Source organism: Metopolophium dirhodum, chromosome 4 (genome assembly GCF_019925205.1).
Source record: "Metopolophium dirhodum isolate CAU chromosome 4, ASM1992520v1, whole genome shotgun sequence".
NCBI classification, from domain to species: Eukaryota; Metazoa; Arthropoda; class Insecta; order Hemiptera; family Aphididae; genus Metopolophium; species Metopolophium dirhodum.
Genome location: NC_083563.1, coordinates 1,066,262 through 1,089,719, shown reverse-complemented (window position 1 = coordinate 1,089,719; position 23,458 = coordinate 1,066,262). Strand labels below are relative to the sequence as shown.

The 23,458-nt window shown below is 31.2% G+C and overlaps 2 protein-coding genes across 6 annotated transcripts in view; both read left to right on the top strand.

Annotated features, from left to right (window-relative positions):
* Positions 1 to 23,458, top strand: part of LOC132942414 (neurocalcin homolog) — a 95,374-nt gene that overhangs the window by 37,060 nt on the left and 34,856 nt on the right. The window lies entirely within an intron of this gene.
* Positions 1 to 23,458, top strand: part of LOC132942413 (neuronal calcium sensor 2) — a 92,294-nt gene that overhangs the window by 37,060 nt on the left and 31,776 nt on the right. For 2 of the 3 annotated variants that reach the window (XM_061010753.1, XM_061010752.1), the window contains exon 3: positions 11,745 to 11,848. In XM_061010753.1, the coding sequence (XP_060866736.1) occupies positions 11,836 to 11,848 (13 nt within the window). In that variant the 5' untranslated portion in view covers positions 11,745 to 11,835. Of the gene's footprint in view, positions 1 to 11,744; positions 11,849 to 18,228; positions 18,993 to 23,458 lie in introns of those variants that run through there. The other variant, XM_061010754.1, reaches the window with a different exon arrangement.

Below are 23,458 nucleotides of genomic sequence, written 5' to 3'. Positions count from 1 at the left end.
GGTTGATGATGGAGGTCTATTTTTTTTTATCTGATGTAGTGAGTTCTGATCATAAATAAGTGGTAACATATTATATAAAATTATTTTCAACGTTCCGTCCGAGATAAATTGCAGTTATTGATTCACACACGTCTTTGATAAAGTCTATAGTTAAACTCTCGCAAATTTTAGAATGAATGAAAAAAAAACTTATAAATTGATTATACATTGTATATACCTGCAGAAAAACAACTTCGGCTATAATAATATTTTCGTATTCTATACGCAATTTTATATTTTTATTTTCTCGCAATGGCAAAAGTGCAAATCGTGCAAACATCAATATACCTATATAGGTAGTATGTAATACACGTCAATAGTATTTAACTGAAAGTATATTTTATATGAGTATGACCTACGCATTGATCGCGTTCGAAATATAATCTACGCATAGTCGTGTGATGTTTTCGTACAACTTTTTGAATTATAGATTAAACTATTAAAGTGAGGGGGGGACATGTTGAAACTGCCCCTTTTATTATATAGTGCAGCGCGCTTGTACTTATGCGTATATATATATATATATATAGGACATAGGTATATATATTTTATATTGTATACATATGTATATAACGGCGAAACATAAACGATAATAGTCGTCTGTATATAACCCGAAAGTATATAAACGTTCACTAGTTTATCATTTTTTTGCCATAATACCGCTATGATGATGTTTTCATAATTTGGTAGATTCAAAATTGTTCCCTTGGGCCATATATTTCTTTATTATTGTGCCGCGCCGCCGCGGATAAATGCACTGTCCGGGCGTATATATAATACAGCAGTTTGCGTAGATTTTTTTTATTATATATTACGTTGCATTCGTATACGTTTGAATTTTAAACGGTATATTATATTATTGTCTCGATACCCTTTACAACATTCTTGTGCCGTTTGGTAACGGGGAGTTAGCATCATTCGTGTGTAGTTGCAATAATAAATGATCCTTTTCCGGATTAATGGTGGTTTAGAAATATTTACACCTTTTTTTTTTCCTAGAGTGGCAAATACACTAATATTCATCACTCTCATAGGGCGGTTTCCTCTTTACTTTAAGTACAATTTATAGCTCACAAATTCTGTCACCGTGTATTAGGCTTCATCTTATTTTCGTTGTTTTTTGTCTTGCGATTTATGTGTTTCATAAAATGTTCCAGACGTTGATAAATCTTTATTTATAAAAAAATAAAAATAAAACAAAACAAATGCTACAATGTACATCAACACTGTATACAACTAGTAGTTAAAGTAATTTTTTATAAAGGATTTAATCTAACATCTAAATCAATCAATAAATTAGACGTTTAAATTATTTATTTATATTATCTCCTTATTTCGTATATTATGTAACATTTCGATGCACTTTATGGTATCTAGGTACTTATTAAGAATAATTTTGTACACAAATAAACTTTCTGTATAATTTATCCTATGTAGATATAGATTGTTTTTAAAATCTTTATAAAAAACGTGATCTTTATTGCAGTATTCCATGCTAATATTTAAGATTGATGTGGCATTGTTGAAGATGAATGGAAAAAAACCTTGTCATTTGTCTTGAATTTTATAATTTTATAATTTACAATTATTACTTCACTTTCTATATTGTCGTGTAAACTACCGATATTTAGTTGCTACTGCTACCTATCTAAAAATGAAAAATATATATTTCCTGAATTGTATATGAAGTCTAGCTGTTATGAAATTAGAAATAAAGTGAAATGATTATTATATATATAAATATTTTTTTTAAGAATGTAAATTGTCTAGCATATCTTTTTGGCACTAGTTAATGGTAATAATTTAAAAATAACAGCCTCTTTTAATGGCATGGAAACAAAATGAATACATTTGCATTTAGACTAAATAATCAAAAATCCAATAATATGTCAAATTTAATATGACTTCTGGTTAATTTACCATAACACTTCTTCACACACTGCATTAATTCCATCGTGATTTTTTTAAATTTAATTTATTTTAACTCTATGTCATTTTGTTTTGCGGTTACGATTAAATAGTGCCTATGTTATGCTTATACTCAAGGTTTAAATAATTAATATTAAATCTATATTAAATGATAAAATTATATTTTGATTAATTATATTACATTTGATTACATTATATTACATTTCGTGTATCGTGTAGAACTTATTAGTTATTAATTTATAAAGGAATAATGTGAATAATTTAAATCTTTACATATATTATCTTTATATCAATGAGTTGTATACGTTCCCAATAGATTTCAAATCAAGTAAATAACATTTTAGGAAGCTCGACAAATTTTTTGAATCGTAAAATATTTTATATGTAAACGTACCTATTCATAATATATATATTTTTATTTTTGCTCAAAACCTTTTTGGACCGGTAAGTGTATATTTGTATTCATTTTTGTTAAAATATGGACAAATATGCAGACCACGCACGAACGTCGGAATATGCAAAAATATGCAGTATAAAATGTTGATATTTAATCAATCAAGTAATGATTCATAGACACGCATTGACTACATGTATATGATGTTGAAAATAGGAACATATATTTTATGTAAAATCCGGTCTTTACTTATCACTTAAATGTCCTCTTGAAATTAGAACTTTTTCTGGATATTTACGATTAATGGTATATAATATAATATTTATATATTTTATACATTTAATAGATGAATATTGTTATTACAAAAAAAATAATAGTACCTATATCTAAATAAACATTTTATATGTCAGGAAAACAATGTATAATAATTTTTTGTAGCAATAAATTTATGAAAAACTACAATAACCTAATACCTATGAATAAAATTATACTACATAATATAATGTTACATAAAACAGCGGCCATAAAATCATAAAATATGTATCTATATTATTCCGTACATATATTATAATATATGTTCTACATGAATACATGGCTACTTATCCTTAGTAACATATATATATATATAATATGTATTAATTTACTTTAACTAAACGTATATACAGTAGTGAATTTATTTGAAAGAAATGTATGTATAATTGCCTGTAGATTCCCAGAATTGAAGGGGTGGAAAAAAATTATTTATAATATTTATTAAATTCTTTTGACTTTTATAACTAACATATATATAATAAACATAATATGCGTTAGCTTAATGACTAACTTCCAAGACAAATAATAAAAAAATCATTAGTGTAAAAAAACTTGTATAATATATAATGCACATAATGTACATTATGTTTAGGTACATTTAAATGTTTAATACATTAATGTAATGTATTTTTCAAAAAATGGTACTAAAGATAACATAATTGTTATTTTTTATAGCTATGATTCACTCGTACAAATATAATGTATACCTAAGTGTAATGTATATTCGAATTCGGTACTAGGAAAATGTAAAATTACACAAAGAAAACTTCAGTTGTACCTATACATTAAAAATTTGAATACAACACATTGCGATTACGATGGAAATACACGTGACAATATTTGTTTATCGCGTCCTTTAAAATTAACAATATGTACATCTGAATTTGAGTTGCATAATACAATTCTTTATTTACATTTATATTTATTTTTTAAATGCTCGTTAGATCTTATATCACGAGAATTATCTTTAGTTGGGTGTTAATCTACTGTAATAATGTATTAATTGGTAATAATTATTTCATAATATGAATATGTGATAGTGTTCATCAATATACAATTAATATAAAATATTATATAATATCTAATGTACTATTATACAAACATAATAATATTGTAATGATAAACAGTGTATATTTTTCCCTTTGCGTACAACTTAACTCCGACACATGGCGTGAAGTTAAGTATCATATACAACGCTGTCGGACTTTTAGTGCATGTACGCATATAATTTAGTAAATATACGCCGCTGTTGGTATATTTTATATACATGTTACATATTATTTACAATACGTGGCTACACGTCTGCCCTCGGGCTTTCCACTGTTGTTCTTATATTATATACGAACATCGTGCACTGGCGGATTTCCACGGAATGAAAACCCAGCAGCGTGTTTGTTTAACTCCTACTATGACCCGTGTACAACGCCCCTTACCCCTCAGCCCGTCGATGTCCACCGCCACGTGCTGTTACGACACACGGCCGCAAAGCGCCTACGACCTACCTATATATACTACATAGACGGCGGGCGGGTAACGGTTCGTAACGAACCGCCCCCGAAATTCGCGGAACGTTTCATTTTTACGCGCACGTGACGCGTGTATACAATAAGATATCACTCGAATGTCGATGCGATAACGTGTCGCACAACTTTCGGGCAGGTACGATAATATATGATATTATAATATGCGCGCGGGCGAGGGAGGATCGGCACAATTTCGGGAAACCGGCCGTACTTTCCCGGTATAATTTAATTTACAGTCGCGAGTCAATATACCTAGGTACCTAATATTAATTGTGCCGTGTAAAATAATCACAGCAGATACCATATAGTTACCAAACGATACCGCATACTAGTTGAATATAAATAACTTTTGACCGTGTGCACAATTTATGTGCGTAAAAGTGATAACTAAAATAAAATAATATTATGTTATGATGTATATATTCATATCGACGATATTGCATTTTGGTATAAACATGAAAATACGAAATCACACGACACGGTGTAGTGTGAACCCGGCTTGAGAATATGTGAGTGCAGTGAATTTACAAGGTAACATTTCGACGTAAATGTTACCAACTTTCTTTTACCGACCAATCAAAATGCTACGCGATCCCTTAAATTGATATCGCAATTGGTTTATGAAGAAATGTCAATCATTTTTGGCACGACCGTCACTGCAGTATATAGTATTATCATCGGCTATACTTACCTACCACGGACGTCGGATTTATACCAAAATTTCTTTATGGTTCACTGCGTGCAGGTCTGTACTACAATTTATTATACATTCCTATTTATTGTTAACTGTGATTATATTTCAATAACAGTTTTTCCTTTTTCTGTTTTATACCTGCGGCAAGACTCGAGAGTCTAGAGAATATAGTATGTAGTAGGTATGCATAAGTGATAAGTCAAAAGGTATCATAAGGTATCGCATAAACACCAGTTTGCGATACTATTTTACCATTTTTACCAACTAGGTATCCACAATTTTTTTCACGCAAACTCTCTATCCCTAATTTTTACCGCCCATAACGTGTATTATATCATTATGTATTATATTGTGTGCGTATATTAATATATATTATAAGCCCCCGAGTGCCTCACACCCAACATCGTGTGTACGTGCACGTGTGACTGTTGTGGTTGTTTGTATAATACTACATAGTTGCGGATACATAATGTAAAACGCGTACGACCTTTGCGTTGTTTAACGGCACACGCGAGTATAACGTAATAAATTACGTGTAGCGATTGCTCGTGTTTATTGCCACATTTTACGGACGAGACGTGAAATATCATTATTATAATATAAGCGACGACGCCACCTCCCGACTGCGAAGGTACAATTTTATTACAATATACATTACGTGTAATAGGTATTTACCGACCGTGCCGCGCGTTTCACAAATTATATTTTAGTTTGTATAGTGTTTCGCGAAAACGGGCGACGGTGACAAGACAACGCAACGATCGCTCTCTTTTCCGTGTACCTACTGCACGTCGCGTACGGACAGATGACACTACGCCTGTGTTATAGTAGTTTTTATAAAACTGCGACGTGGTTATGTACGGTGTGTAAGCCGGCCTAGACGTGTTGGTATATAATTACACCTGGGCTATTTCTACGAATCAAACGGAGTAGTTTCGTCGGTGTGAGCGTGGGGAGGAAGGAATGAGGATCTGACAGGGGAGCGTATTGATTTCAGTGCCTTGCTTGGCATCTTTTTGTTTCTCTTGGATCTGAAATCTACATATTTTATGTATTCAAATTTAAAACTGTTTATAAAAATAATTGAATATTGATAAGTACCACTAACCAGACAACTAAAACATATTTAATATAATATACCTATATCCTTTATAGATATACTTTGGTAATTAGAATTAATTTGTTTTAGTTTGGCATAAAATATATTTATACATGACCACCGTTGTAAATTAATGAGACGCACGATTGGGGGAGAAATAAAAAATAAAACGTCTATGCTGGTTCAAAGTTCTCTAGTCGAAATACGGATGAGAGTATCTAAACTGTGCAGATCTATTATATAAGATAATAATCAATAGAGTACCTATACTATATCTAGTGAAAAGTGTTATTATACTTATAATATAAGAACGGCGATTGTAATAACGAGGGTCTCTCGAAAATCCACCACAATATGCTTGCATAAATTATTTTTTTAAATCGTTGAAGAACAATAATTGTGTATACAAATATAACATTTAATTTTACTTTTGTATTTCTTCTTACCATATATATATACGATGTGTGTCAATACCATATTATATTTATATATATCAATACATGACATATCATACCCTTCGTGTGACACAGTATTTTTTCACGTATATTTTCTTTACACTATTCACTCATTTTATTTATAAACATACTTTTCAATAACCCCGGGTTATCGTTTTCTAAGCCTTTATTTCTCACGAATTCCTTTTACATCCATCTCTGAACTAAGTCTCCCTGTGCTTTTTTCTCCCGTAGTATGTGTATAAGCATATGACACGCAAGTACACTACCCAATACAACCTCACTGTGGGACGTGGGTATCTCTTATTTTGTTATCTATGTTCAGTAAACTATTATGTATGTAGTATGGGATAGGTTTTCTTATTGGAATACAAAAAGTATAATATAGATACTTGCAACAATCTTTTTCAAATCCATTATGTGCTAACAAATTATATTTTTAATCTAACACATAAAAACAAAAAAATCAATTCTTAGACGAAATAATCACCTATTATGTACATTGTACCCACATATTATTTATGTCTTGTGTCGTCGTGCGTCAGACTTATTATTTAACATATATATTTTATATTATAGTACGAAACCGCGAATTACGGCAACAAGGGTTGTATTTCGGTTGAATGTAAAATCGTCGTGTGTACAGCTAAAACGACAACGAAAGTATATCATGTATATTTTAACTATTTATATACACATATATATATAAGTATAATAGTATTAGTGTGTATATAAGTATAGTATGTATAATATTACGGTACGTCATTTGATGCGTGCGTATGCGTAATTATAAACTCATGCAAATTTATATTTGACCCACACCGTATTATAGTGGTCGAAGCTCATGGAGTCCGGACATAATAATATTACAATATATATGCATATTATTATATATGGCTGTATAAGTTAGTCAAAAACAACACCTGCACTTTGTGGTGGTGCGTCCCACAAGTATTCGCTCTCCACTCGTGTACAATGCCGCAGTTAAAGGGCGCGACTTTCGTTTTTTTAGTCAAAATATAGGCACTCATTCTAATTCCAACGGTACGAGGCAACGCTTATAAACGCAATTTTCATACTAAAAAAATATCCAAACTCTCTATAACATGATAAAATTATACCCAGTCACATTTTTTTTATTTTGGCCCAATGAATTGTGAATAAACACTTGGTTAATAAATTTGAAAAATGTCAAAATAAAATCTTGTAATAGTATAATTTTAAAAATACTCCTCGATGGCGTTCCCTTGTAAATATTACCTATTGTGGGAAATTCGAATATTTTTTTCAGAATGTAAATCAGAGTGAACAATAATGTAATTTGTAACACACCATTGGAATTAGAATTGTCCATTAGTGTGTACATTTTTTCGTTGTCACAGTTCACAGAATAGATTGTTGTCATTTGCATAGGATAGTCCCCCGTATACGTTTATTATACCCGTATACTAACACTGATGATCTTCAACGACGAACACAATGCCATGGCCGACGGAAAATAATACATAATAATATGAAGTTATCTAAAAAACGTCCCTTAGAATCTAGTAGTCATGAGGCCCATTAACATCGCCAATGTATGGAATTACAGAGGATAAAATATTACATATTTAATTTAAATCGTCTCATCACAACCCATTGACTGCTCCCGAATTGTTAATGACCAACAAAATATGACGTTTATAATATTATGTATAAATGCATTATTATTTATTTTTTTTATTGTATAAGTATATTATTTACTGTAGCATACATCAATTATCGGTGCTGTGTCACTGATAACACAATATTTTATCTTAATAGTTCTCGTTTTCATTATCGTAAAGTCATAAATCATAATGGCTATCATCATTGTTACCTATATTATATTAATATTTTTTCCTCTTCTGTGCCGCTCTGCTTTCTTGACCAACGCTCTTGACGCCCCTTGGGTACGCCACGCACAGTTTGAATACCTCTGATATATTAGGTACTTGTGGACATGCATCATGCAGTCAGGTCAGTACAGTGTTGAGATTATTATTTTTATTGTTGTATTGTTTTTTATTGTTTATTATGCAATCTATAGTGTTTCTAGGCATATATATAAAGGGCTGGATCGTGGTGATAAAACTATAGGGATATTCCTAGATTTCACCAAAGGATTCGATACTGTCGACCATAAAATCCTGTTGAAAACATTACCAAATTTTGGAATAAAAATTATAGTCTTAACTGGTTTTCGGGTTACTTAAAGGACAGGATGCAAATGGTTATGTTAAATGACGTTTTAGGGAAAGAACTTGTATTTAACTGTAGTGTTCTTCAAGGAAGTGTTTTAGGCCCAATTTTATTTATAATATATTTTTTTTTTTTTTTATATTAGCTTTTAGTAGGTATATAACTATGATAGCTCATTTATAATATATATTTACAACATTTGTGACTCGCAGACAGATGGTTCAATATTTACATATGCAGACGATACATGTTTACTGTACTCTGATACTGATAGTGTACTTGTCTCTCTACCAAGCTATTTTTCAGTATAGTATAATTGCCTGGGGTAGTACATATGAAAATGCTATTAAGCCTTTAACTATACAGCAAAACAAAATTGTTCGTAGGTGCCTTGATATAAACACGTTAGAAAGATCAACTAAATTAAATTATAAATGCTTGGGTGTTCTACCTATCAGTTTACCTTACAAAAAAATTGCAATCATGTTTATTGTTAAAAAGACTCCTATAAATAGTAATGTTTATTCAAAACGTAATAGAACATAGGACATCTCAAATAATTACACTAAAAAAAATTTCGTTGACTATTTAAGACCAACTTTTTATAAATTTTTTATAAATTATGATGTATGAACTTTTGTCATTGATCTACTTTACACACAATTTATTATTCATCAAAATAATAATACATCAAACATGAATAGTGCAAAACATGCCAAGACTGCCTTATAGGTATTATAATATTTGTTTAATATATTTATAAACATAGGCTAAAATATGTCCATTATTAATTCAAGACCTGCAAACGACGTTTTGTTTAGTATTTATTTGACTTGAATATGCACGATTTATAAGTGTTAGCCGTTAGGTCCTTGAATAGAACGCATTTTCTGGCCAAATCTATTATCAATGTTTATGAATTATGATTGGTCCTGAATTTCATTGTATTTGTAAATTCCATTATTCCTATACGTTGTACTCGTAACTCGTATATATATTATATATAATATATTCTGATGGCTTTTCCATTCACGAAATTTATACTCAAATTATCATGATTTATTTTTAATGAATACAAAAATCCAAGTAATGAAAATCTAAATAAAAGGACAATATTATTAGTTATTAAATCATTTATTATAGTTTTAAATAGTATGTTTTATTAACACTTTTCTTAAGTTTGGTTTCACGTCTGTCTGTGATCAAATCTTGCGCGCTCGATTTGAGGCACTTTTTGAAGATGAAAAATTCTGAAAATTGGTATAGACCTTGGTCTTGGATGACAATACAATAATCCGTTGTCATTTTGGGACATGGACCAAAAAAAAAAAAAAGGATTGTCCCCACGACGTCGCCGTAATATCTCTCGCAGATATTGAACTTTCTCTCTTCCCCAAAAAAAACCGCAACCTCTTACGAAGCAAGTATAGGCGTGTCCTATCCATTATTATAATATCTATGGTAACAACGGTAATTATTACCAAATAACATTATACCGGTATTCTGATATAGGTACCGAAAACACCGGATAACATATTTCTTAAACGTTTAATAAAAATATTTACTTTCAACTAAAAAGTAGAAAATAAAAAATAAAAAAAAAAATTTTAAAAACACACTTTTCCATAAAAACATTTAAAAAAAAATTTTAAAAATTGCACTAAAAAGACAAAAATAATTCTCTGTACTTAAAAATAATGAAAAATTTATTGATGAAAAATTTAAAAGTGTGTGGTGCATCATACAAAACATTAAAAGCCGAGCTAAGTCTCACATACACTTCTTTGTTCAATCCTGTTTATAAGATAGTGACTGGCAGTATATGTCAAGTATAAGAGCAAAATAATGAAAAATTTACTGATGAAAAATTTAAAAGCCAAGGAAAGTCTCACATACACTTCTTTGTTCAATCATGTTTATAAGATAGTGACTGGGAATATATGTCAAGTGTATGAGCACCACACACTTTTAAATTTTTCATCAATAAATTTTTCATTATTTTTAAGTACAGAGAATTATTTTTGTCTTTTTAGTGCAATTTTTAAAATTTTTTTTTAAATGTTTTTATGGAAAAGTGTGTTTTTAAAATTTTTTTTTTTATTTTTTATTTGTTTAATAAATGTATTTAGACTTACAGTATTGTATACACTATACTGTATGATTATGAAATGTCATAATATAATGTAATAATTTCAAAGAATGGAATTAGATAAATTGTATTATTGATTTCACAGTACTTGTATAACTAAGATTGAATTATTGCTGTGAAACATCCATTAACTGTCACCTTAAAAAATTGTGATTGTGAATTGTGATGTTACAAGAACGTGACATACGTTAAAAATCAATATTATAAATACTAAAATATTTAATAATCTTTTAAGCATTTTGTGCTAGGTACCATAATAAAAATTTTTTTAAATACAAATCTAATTTAATAAATGAATAAAGTTAGCCAATGTGTGTTGTGTGTATTTTGAATTGTGATGACTGATGAGTGATGACTAACATTCAATTTTATTTTCTGTAACAAGTGTTATACAATTTAATTTATTTAAAAAAATATATATATATGTATATCTAAAACATAAAAGTATATTAGCTATTTAGTAATTAATGTAAGAGACAATATTAACTAGTTTGTCTAGATGGATGGATAATATTAATTATGGATTTACTCACCTATATATTTGTTACATTGTCATTTTTTTCTGATTTTATTTTTGTTAATTTGTCCAAAAATGGCATTTTTATAAAGAAAATGTCGTATTGATTCTCCAATACATATGTATAAAATACTATATAATATCGAACTTTGAGCTTTTTAATGCATAAAATAACTCAATCTTAAATTCGTTTAATTTGTGTACACCATGAAATCTGTATGTACCTAATATGCATAGTGTACGAACAATGTATACAACATATAAATTATGTTATTAGTGTTAATCATTTTTAAAAATCAAGTTTAAAATATGATTAAATATTATTATCATATTATATATAGAAAATATAAAAGAATATATTATATTTTAATGTAAGGGTACTTGAATTCTATCAAAATATTATTTTCTTTTAGAGCAAAAATTGGATTCCATCAGCACAGTGTAGGGAGCACAGCTACAGTTGCTATCTGAAGTCGAATTTAACATCACAATGGCATACGTCGAATGTTCACATGGGGTAAGTTATTACTTTAGTACTAAGTATAGTTACAAATTGTCCATACCTTTAATCCAACATATTATTTTAAATCACATATTATTATAGTCTTTACACTTTATAGTTATTCAACTTTTATTAATAAAATGAAATAAGTCCCTTTTTTTGATATCCTGTTTATTTTTTATCACTTTTCTTCTGCATATGATATATTTCTAAGATGATGTTTTGCTTATTAACTTTTTTATCAAAAAAATAAAACGTCTTATGGATGCAAAAGATTCGTATTCTTATAGCACTGCCATTAAAAAACGATTTTTTTTATAGAGACAAAATATATTTTCGTAAATCGTACCGTTATTATTTACTATACAAATAATGCAAATTAAAGTAGTGGTGGATGTTTAGAAACTTCTCGAGCGTATTGCCAAAATCGAACGGAATTTTTTTTTGGGGGGGGCGGATATTTGGTCTCAAGGGTGCTCGTGTACATCAATGACCACGTTGTAATGAACATTTCAGACACTAAGTGCGTATATACGTACATCATTTACCACGTGTATGATACAGCTAGTGTACACACACACACACACACACACACACACACACATACACACACACACACACACACACACACACTACTTTACTGGCGCTCGTATTGTTCTGGCCCGGGTTATACATGGCTTCCGTCCAACAATTGTACATATAGCTGAAAGCTCATAACCCGGGCCTGTTTTTTTCGGTCAAAGTTAAAATAGCCTTCAACCGCGGATTGCCAGCGGTATAGTTTGCACAACATAAATTTTCGCCGCCCCAGCTCAACATTATATTATGCGCTTACAGCCTAATGTATGCATATATATATATATCGTTTATTTTTTTAATTTACCAACCCCTAGCTCACTTAAAACTGGTGACTTTTTGGCGGTCGACTGCTTTTTGCACTACACCCGAAATCGCTGTATAAACAGTATAATATTTTATGCACTCTCGAGAAATACCATTGCACCGCATTTATATACTATCCTTCTAGCTGTGTAGACGTGTAGTGTTTTATTATGACCTAATAATAATGATAAAGGTATACAAGTGTCGAGGTATTTAATATGTATAACTCATGGTATCGTTTACAATCGTTCATTTAATGATGACGTGCTTACGCCTAGCGTAGGTATAGAAAGTATGCCCGCATATTTTTATGTGCATAACAGAATATTATTTATTTAATTAAATAGAATGACGAAATTACACGTGTATATTAGTTAGCAATAGCCAATAGGTAATAGCTAACAAAATAAATAACATATAATTTTAAGTTCAGTGTAAATCATCACCTACATTTCATATTTTTCAATAAATAACTACTTGGGTAATGTCTATAGATAACGAGAAACTTGATATTTAATGCAAACGCAATAAAATAAATATTTTCATTTTATTATATTATACTCAGAATATATATGATGTGAAATGACATAATATTATAATATATACCTCAAAAGTCAAAGTTCAAACAAACATTTGTCTTTCTTTTTAAACTTCCATTACATACGAAATATATGTATATTATGATATGAAAATTCGATAACACAAATTTCTGATAACTTTGAATTTTTTTTATGTCCTTAAGTTTAAAGTTATCTAAAGCTCTTTGTATATTTTCATAAGTATGTTATTAAAAAATGTCATATTCTTGAAACTTGCATATTTTATTATACACTGTATATAATACATTTATAAAAAATCACCTTCAAAAGATTTTAATTTGGCCATATAACTGATTAAATTATAAATTATATCGGTAATTTATATATACATATATATCCTTGATGGCTTGATGTGCTTGAATCAAAACTTTAATAAAAAATAGTTTGCAAGCACTCATTTTTAATAATATATTGATAATTTTTACGTGTAAACCAAGCTCAGCAGAAGCATTATTCAAATTCTTTATTTCATCATTGCTTTTTAAATGTTTACAGAATAATTCACCAAGCATATTTACACCCATTTCTCCCTTTCATAATGTATATAATCAAATTCTGAATTTTTTTGGAATTATAAAGTATATTTATGAACAACAGTGACTGGAGATCATAATTTTAAAATGATTACATTCATCGTTCAATAAATTTTCACTCTCAATATCAGAAGAGAAATGGTTTGCAAGATTTATGCAGCCCTCACTTATTAAATGTATATTAGGTTGCTTAAATAAACATGGAATACGACCATACATTTTGTTAAGATTAGGTTCTTTACATTGATTTTATATTTTTCATTTAAAAAAAAATTATCTGCTTAAAAATGTACAGTAAAAAAGTTAGTTCTCATTAAAAAAAAAAGAAGTTTGTATCGCCACATGCAGGACACTCAACATATTATATGATATAAAAATGTAAATAATTGAACCTAATAATACTATGGTCCGTAACGACCTTAAGTATCCAGTAAATTAAAAAAATCTTGATTTGAATAAATGTATTATTAAAGAAAAAATGGGACTTAGCATGCTTGGTGAATCATATTATAAAGCTACACTTAATCCAGTGGCCCGTAATCAAATTTCTGGCTGTATCTATACTTTTTATTTTAATTATGCCAATTCATTATAAATAAACATGTGATTGACCACAGTGTGCTTATTATTTGTACAAATAATAATAATTTTAAAACTTTTATTCTCAGCCGTATACTTACGTACATATACACTTTGAATTATATAATAATTACCTTAATAAAACAAAATTATAAGTTATAGGTACTTTTAAAGTTTTTAAGGAGTTACACTTTATAATTTAATTATACTTTTAGATTCTTAGCGAGCGGAGCGATGAATGTATTGATTTTACAATGATGTGTGTTTTTGAGCTGTTTACAATTTCAAATTTCAATTTTTTTAGTTTTTTTTCTATAAATATCAATACAATTTTATTTGATGAGCCAAAAAGTGTGAAAATTTAATACAGGCAGGGCTCCTAGTATATTGTTACAATAGCAGTATAAAAATATTAAAAATACATGGGCACAATTTTTATTTATATGCATTTAAAGTTCGATTTTTGACAAAATGTATCATATTTAAAATTTAATAATTATTTTTTAGTTAAACATTTATAAAATATTCAACTTTTATTGCCAAGGTTTGAAAATTTAAAACGAGGTTCCACATAAATAGGTTATAATATATAAATTACTTTATTCGCAATAATATACTTAGTAGGTAGTTATAGTAATATCATAGGCTGTCTGTCTGCCCGTCTACGCTCAGAATCGTTTTTCTTATACAATAATATTATACCATTGAATTCAAATTTAACACCATCCATTACAGTGACCCACTTGTAACCTACTGTACAGCAGAGCAACACCCACTTGCCCACCTATTTCGATTTTAAATTACAGTTACATTCAACACTTAGGCCCTATTTAGTATTTATTATTATTTCCATTTACTTATATTTTTTAATACGCATTACACAGTAAATGTAAAGTGGCCATATTGATATTTGTTTTTGATATTATAATTTTCTAAGAAAGTTGTTAATTTTTATAATTGTAATTCAATTTATATTTCCAGTTATAAATTATTTTGTTATTAAATATTTCAAAAACGTTACCATAATATCTTTAAATTTACTCATCAATTTTCAAAAAGTTTAAAAATACTTGACATACATTATTAATAATTAAATCAGTACCTACCTATATCTATCATTATTCAAAAATGTCAATTTGCTAAATGTAATTAATAAATTTATGAATATCAGAATAAAAAGGGTATATTAAATTAAATTAAACCCTTTATGTTAAATATAAACTTTTCATTTTTAGTTTTATCGTGTGAAACATATATTTTTTTTAAATCCTATCAACTGTTATTGTATGTAGTTTGTATTAATATGTAGAAAAAAGAGGGAGCAAGGATTCAAAAGAAAAACATATAAAAGTATATGTACCTACAAATATTGCTGACATTGTATTAATTCACTGCATGGTCGATGTATGGAATATAATATATATATGTATGAGGGTACGTATATGTATGTATTTATGGGAGAAAATAGGGCTTACCGTGCAGTTAAGACTGATCTGGCAATTAGGATTTTCTACTCGTTTTCTTTTTCGTTTCCCAATACAGTCCCTTGTGGCTATCATTTAAGCTTTAAAATGGGATTTTATCGTATTTGATCAATACATATAGATAACCGGATACATGCAAGACTATTCGTATTTTGTAGGCCGTAAGCACTTAAACACTTAAGATCCCAAGTTATCAAGACGTTCTTATTGGAAAAATATAAACATAAGTACTGAGATAAAACTTAAACTCAATGTCTGAATAGAACTTACATTGTTTTAATCGGGGGGATGATTCCTGGATGGTTTTTACAGTCGTAAACAGTATATTTTGTGTACAACAGTGGTTACTTGTATGTTTTTTGTATAATTCGTATTTCTAAATTTTGATTGTCTGTGAAAAGTAAAAACCTATGATGATGATGATCCTCAATAGCTATATTTTAAACGATTAACACAATGTTTATGAAATAGCCATGAATAATTTTGAATGGAAATTTTACCTATTATAAGTAATAATTATATATTTATGTAGTATATATAATATATACGTATATGGGATTTCGTTATTAAAATTATATTCTTTCCGAAGAATTGGGTTGACTGTAAATAAATGCATACGAATTTGGTAAATAAATTTAAAGCATCTCATGCGTATATTATGTAACAATATAATATTATTATCTTATTTAAAATATATAATTTAAAAAAATAAATAAATGGCGAGCAAATACAGGTTTGTGAAGATCCACGACTGTGTAGGAAATAAATATATATAATATGTATATACATGAAAGACCCGCTTATCGGTTACAATACGTATATGACCGTTGGAATTGGAATGCTCTGTAAAAGGGATTTACACATCACTCCGTATCGCATTATCGCGTCTCGCTCGTACAGGTATTAGTGCGTATATATTGTGTGCAAACGCTGCAACGGAAAGCTGCTCGGTCGACGGCGAAACTCCGCGGGCCGAGATAATACAAACGTACGACGCGTTAATAGTGGGCAAATAAAATGTGTATGATAAAATAAGGTTCGGACACTTTGGACCGAGATTCGACGGAAATCCGTTTTCTCCTCCTCCTCCTCCTCGCGCGACCTCCGGTTCGTGTCGTTGTTTCAAAGTTTCTCCGGGTCGTTTAACAATTCCGTTGCTCTTCCGTCGACCCGTCGCGACGCTTGTCGTGTTCCGCGCCCGTTTCTCAAAACCCGACGACGACGACGACGACGACGACGGCCTGTTGCAACGTTTTTCGCGTTATATACGCGGATATACTGTATTTACTAAAATTCCATGTCGCGAAGGAAACTGCGTGACGGGGCTTTATATCATGATATATAAATATCGTTATCTATTTATTTTTTCATTTTATACTACAAGCGTTCGGAAAACGACCTATTTATCATATATTATATCCCATACGCAATTCACACGGCGTGACGAGCCCGGCGGCGGCGTCTGCGGTGTTGGTGTTAATGCAACAACATGTCACACACATCTCCAAACACTGTTTTCCGCTCGCTCGACCGTGTATATATATTATATATATGTGTGTGTGTGTGTGCGTGTGTGTGTAGGGAGCTTATCGAATTAAACTTAACCCTTTTAGAGGCTATAACGAACACCGAGAGTATATTTCACCCTAGCTCGAGTTGCAGCGGTGCGCGTATTGCCCGCGATGGTATTACATATTATATGGATGTGCAGGGTGGGATGGCATATTGTCTGGTTTATACACGTACAGCGCGTATACCGTATATACCTACCTATAAATTTATACCTATAATCGTTTGCGTGTGTGTGGGTACGTATATACGGGAAATTTTTTCGACGCGTGGAATGGAGGGGGGGATGAAAAACGATCACAACCGCGTTGGACCGTACACCTTTACACGGTGTGTGTGTGTGTGTGTGTGTGTGTGTGTGTGTGTGTGTGTGTGTGTGTGTGTGTACACCGTACACGAGATTGTATAACATATACAAGAGTACGCGTACAGGTCCCTCGCGCCTGCGCGCGCTTGTGTGTGTGTGTCTGTTTGAGTGTGAGTTCGTCTCTCCACCAGAACATAATCGAATTAGCTGTGCCGCCGCCGCCACTGCCGCCGATATATATTAAAGCAGCTACGATGGCGGTGGTGGCGGCGGCATACACGTACCTCAGCGGCGGCCGCGATGCTGCCAACGGTAGATAGGCGGCGGCTGGCTGAAGCGGCGGGCCCGGGTGAGTCGCCGCCGCCGCGCGGAACGCCAGCAACACCCGCGGCGCGGCGCTGGGGCACCACTACCGCCACCACCGCCGCCGCCTCTCGTTCACCCAATGTTGTGTTTATAGTAGTCGGCGCGCGTACCGTAGTGTGTCGTTCGACGCTGTGTTTTAACGTCCGCCACCGTTCCACTGACGAGTGTCGCCTTCACGGCGCGATATAATAATATAATAATATTATAATATATACAACTTTTTTTTTTTATTTCTTTTTTACGGTCAAATCAAATACGACAAAGAGTCTACTACTATTTTCTTTTGTTAAATTTTTTTGCTGGGAAAAGTACACAATTGCATCAGTCCGATTCCGAGTCCCGCTCGAGAATTAAAAGCCTGCAGACTTGTTACGCGTAAGACGCATACCACACCACGCCGAGTGCGTCTTAGCCGTCGTATCTTTCGCGTGTCACCCACACGCGGTAATATCGACCGGCTGCGGTGATGTGCACGTTGTCGTTACCGTCGTCGTCGCCGTCGCTCGATCAGTCCCCGACCCCGACAACGGCAACGACCGCCGTAGACGCGACAACCGCAGCACAGTCATTATAAGGCCGTGGCGGTGTAACGCAAAACGTCGTATTGTCATTATAACTATTAAACTATTATAGTATAATTATTGTATACATCGCGCGCGACCCCCGCGGATACGACACTTCTGACACATCCAGACGCCAGCCGGCATATAAACGGGGACGGACAGCCGGACAGGAGGACTGCGGCCGTCGTCGAGATAAACGACTGCAGATTGTTATACCCGTACAGCGGAAGCAAACGCGGAATCTTCGTCACCGTCGTCGTACACCGACCGTTCGCAGGTGAGAGCGCAAGTGACGCGGGCGCGCGCGAATAATTGGCGGGACGGAGGCGGCGCGGGTGGCGATTCACCCGCCGCGAGGTATATAATATTGTACACACGTATATAAATTGTACGTGTGTATATATATATATACGTGTGTACGCGTAGTGTATATACCACGTAACGGCGACGTTCGCTCCGCGCGCGCGATTATCGATTGCCGCTCCGATTTCCGGAGAAAAACCCACCGCCGCCGCCCGCAAACCGCCGCCGCGATCCGGGTCCTCGGAGTCTGCGGCGGCGGCGGCGGCGGCGGCGGCGGGTGGTCGACTCGTTATCATAAACGTTATAATATATATTATATTCCTTCCTGCATTACAATTTATATGTATATTATGGCTTTTCGGACCGCGGCTGTCGTTACGGCCGAGTATAAAATATATTATGACCGTGTCTAGGGGCAACGGTGGATCGTTCCGCACACACATATAATACATACTACCTATGATATATTTGTAGGGTTATGTGTTTGTGTGTTTGCGTGTGTGTGTGTATGTGTGAGCGATTGGGTAAGGGTGGGTGGTTGGCGGGTCTGTGTGTGTGTGTGTGTTTGTATACTGTATATAAGCTCTACTCCCCCCACCACCCCTAAGCACGTCCGCAGAACTGAATTTCTCATTACGGTTTTACACGTACCTTTATACCTCCTACCTTCGCGGTTTTTGTACTCCTATTATTATTACTATTACAGAACCCCCATAAAGTCATATAAACGTACCTATATATTACTATTATTATGTTTAATTGGTAGGTACGTCACAAGGTGTGTGTGTGTGTGGGTCTGTGTGGCATTTATACGTATGAATTCGATTTGTTATTGTTTATTTTCTCGAATAACCAACCAAACGAACATTAATTTATCGAAAAACCTAATTACACAACCGTGTTTTAGCGTTAATTAAAAATCTTATTTGTCGTTGAACTGTTGAAGCCTAGTATATTATATAATATTTCTTTTCATTATGAGTAACCCTACCATTTTTACCCTATAGTATATACACTGTAACATGTTTTATACACGTATTTGAATTAAAATTGTTGCATTATATTATATTATTATTTTTGTAGAAAAAATTGTTTAGAAAAGACGGTGCTTACAACTCTATAATATTTTTATAATAATAACTATATAATGTGCATAATATGATATGTGCATTACACTAGGCTTGATCGGAGAAAACATTAATTATCAAATATATAAGAGGACTTTTTTCTGAACTCTGGGGATTTTTTTTTTTAACGAAACTCGTGTTTTATTAATTGAGATGATAAATGTATGAAAGTACGGAGTTCACATGGTTTTAATGTTTCTCGTTTTATTTTTTATACCGTCTCAATGGGGTTGCCAATGTTTGTAATATTTTTTTATAAACAATTTAAAAAGTATTAAAGTAATTAAATAGATATTGATCATGTAATGCTGTACAGATGCGTGGTATGATTTTTTTTTATCATCTATAATATTATTTTCTATTTATTAGTTAAACACTGAAAATCATAGGGTACATATATTGGAACAGTAAAATATAATTTCACTTTCAGTTATTTTAATTGTATTAATTGTACATATTGGTAAAGTAAAATTGATCTCTATATTAAACCTAGTTGTTTATGATTATTTTTTTTAAAACATCTGATGGTTAGTCGTTGTGTATTATTATATTTTGTTTTGACATAAACATGTTTTTGAGCTGATATTATTGTGTAACCTTTTGTTTATCGCCATAGAAACGAATAAAATGAAAAAAATAGCTAATTTCCATTACGTATATTTACAATAAATGGTTACTTATTAATACACATTTATGATTCTTACATTTTTTTCGAAGTGGAAAATATCGAGTAGCGTGCTACGTTTGTCATTTTTTATTGTCATTAGGTTTTAGGTATATTTATATCAACTGTTGGATTATGTGGTTACTTTAATAAAGATTTCAACTAAGCCTACTAGGTAGTGGTAGTCTAAAACTCTAAACTCTAAATCGTTTTATTGTAGACTTTTAATTTAATTTTTAATTTTTGTTTTATCGAATTGGACGAAAAAATTATAACAATTATTAGAATGAAATACAGATACATTAATAATTTTTTAAATAAGGATGCGGGTTTTTGTGATAGTTGCATATTATATGTATGTGCGTGTTAATACAATAATTTTAAATTCTAAGCATAGCGTGAAAGCTTACAATATTAACAAGCTTACCATGAAGACTTTACGATGTTGCTCGCCTTTCTCAAAACAATTAGTTTCGTGTTATTTATCGTTTAATTAAATTTAACATATATAGTACTTATTAAGGTTATTATGACTCCAATATTATTATACTTATTTCTTTTTAAACAAATTACTTTGAGCTTATTATTCAAATTCGTACTTATTTTTAATTAAAAAAATTTGATTGTGATGTAGAGTTTTTAAATTTAAAATTATTTTCCTTCGTTATACATTGCTTATGTTTATTACGGTCACATAAAAATGCACAACTATTTTAACTCGGTATTTTGAATGTATCAATAACCGCTATTAAAATTGATATGTTAAATTTAACTACATTATAGTGACTAATGTAAAACTCAACCAAGTATACTATATCTATACTATTGAATATTGGTTATATAATTCCTACAAACAAATTTAATTTAAAAAAAACCATTAAATTATGATCGCCTTTTAGTTATAATTTCAGCAACTGTAGTAAGTAAAAAGTAAAACCTATACTTACTTTTAAGAAAATATTTTACAACTCGCATAGAGATAATATTATATACGCTCAAGGACCTAGTTTTTTTAAACTCTGAATTTATATTGAACTTTGGATTTATTTTATTGTTGTCTTAATATGTTTTTATGTTCAAAATCATTATAATTATTACCATTATCTATTAGTTCAAATATTAAATAAATAATAAATAGTTAATCGACCGTTTAGTCGATCGTCATAATGACAATATGAAAAATGAGATTCGTGTCACGAAAATAGTTAAGAAAAGTTCTAAAACGTTCTAACGCTTATAAAGTTAGAACAAAGTATGTGCAACAATTACATTGTGTATGTATTTGGAAAAGTTTATGAAAAATTATTAAGACAGAGAAAAACAGATAAGAAATTCGCCAATATTCTGCAGCGGTCTGCATCAGCTGTTGCATTGGTTCATATACGAAACGCCCAAGTGACTTGATTATATCCCAAGTACGCATATTATAAGCTTGCAAAAAATATATTATAATAGCGTATAAAGTGGTTGTAATATAGCTCTCAAATATTGATCGAATGACAAGTTATATAGGTAGTTAGTGAACTAATGAAAATACTGATTAATATATTATGCGTCCGTCATAAAAAAAAAAGTGCTCGTGAAATTCAATTTGGTTTTTACTGTAAAATATAGTAGCAAAATCGACTTTCTCTCTTATATTTTAATTGAACACACGCCATACCTATATTGTTTATTCAACGGCTCCCGATCGATTCCCACATATACCTACATGAAATAATACAACACGATGACGGATCATATCGTATAGGTATAATAATATATAATATTATATATTGTTCTGAATAATTAACATATATCCCTGTTAGGTTATTAACCAAGATAACAAAACGGATGAAAACCGGTAGAAAAACCAATATTTGAACTTAGCGACACGTTGCCGATAAAATAACCCCCCGTGTTACTATATATATTATATCCACAGTGTATGAAGTATAAACTTTGGCACTGACGTTCTCATCGTAACGGATTAATATTAATTTATTTTTTCGTCATGGGTTGTGACACCAACATTTTTTTAGTCCTAATCTAAACTATAAATATCGTTCAATTGAGTTTTGTGTTTTTTGTATTTTTACATTTATGATGTTTTGATAGTACGCTACATTGTTGAAGAAAATAAATACTAATGATATGGAATTTTGCCTATCGTATAGTATTAGGTAATGAAATTTTAAATTATTGCTTGCCTCTAAAAAAACTGCGAGTGCCTAAACAATTATAAAACCATTTTTAAATTTTTTAAATTAGATTTTTAACTCGAAAAATGTCCGAACACCGAGTAATTCTATCCCCCCTCCTCAAAAAAAGTCTTCCTCTGTATGTAGTTAAATAATTATAATATAATCTGATTAATTAGATACAGGATTTTCACAATCTTGCATGTACTTTTTGTCATTATAATATTTAATATTGTTCTATAAGCGCCTGTGAACTATTATATAGGCTTTAACACTCTCTGGAGATAGTATTTATGAACACTAAATAACAGTATTCATGTAGGTGTATTAATAATAATAGCACCTGACCGGTTGGTTTATGGATTCATGCGGAACCTTCATAATAATATAATAGTCTTCATACATATTTATTGTACATAAATTCTCGTCCCGTTTGACAATAATTATTCGTATACAATAATGAATCGAT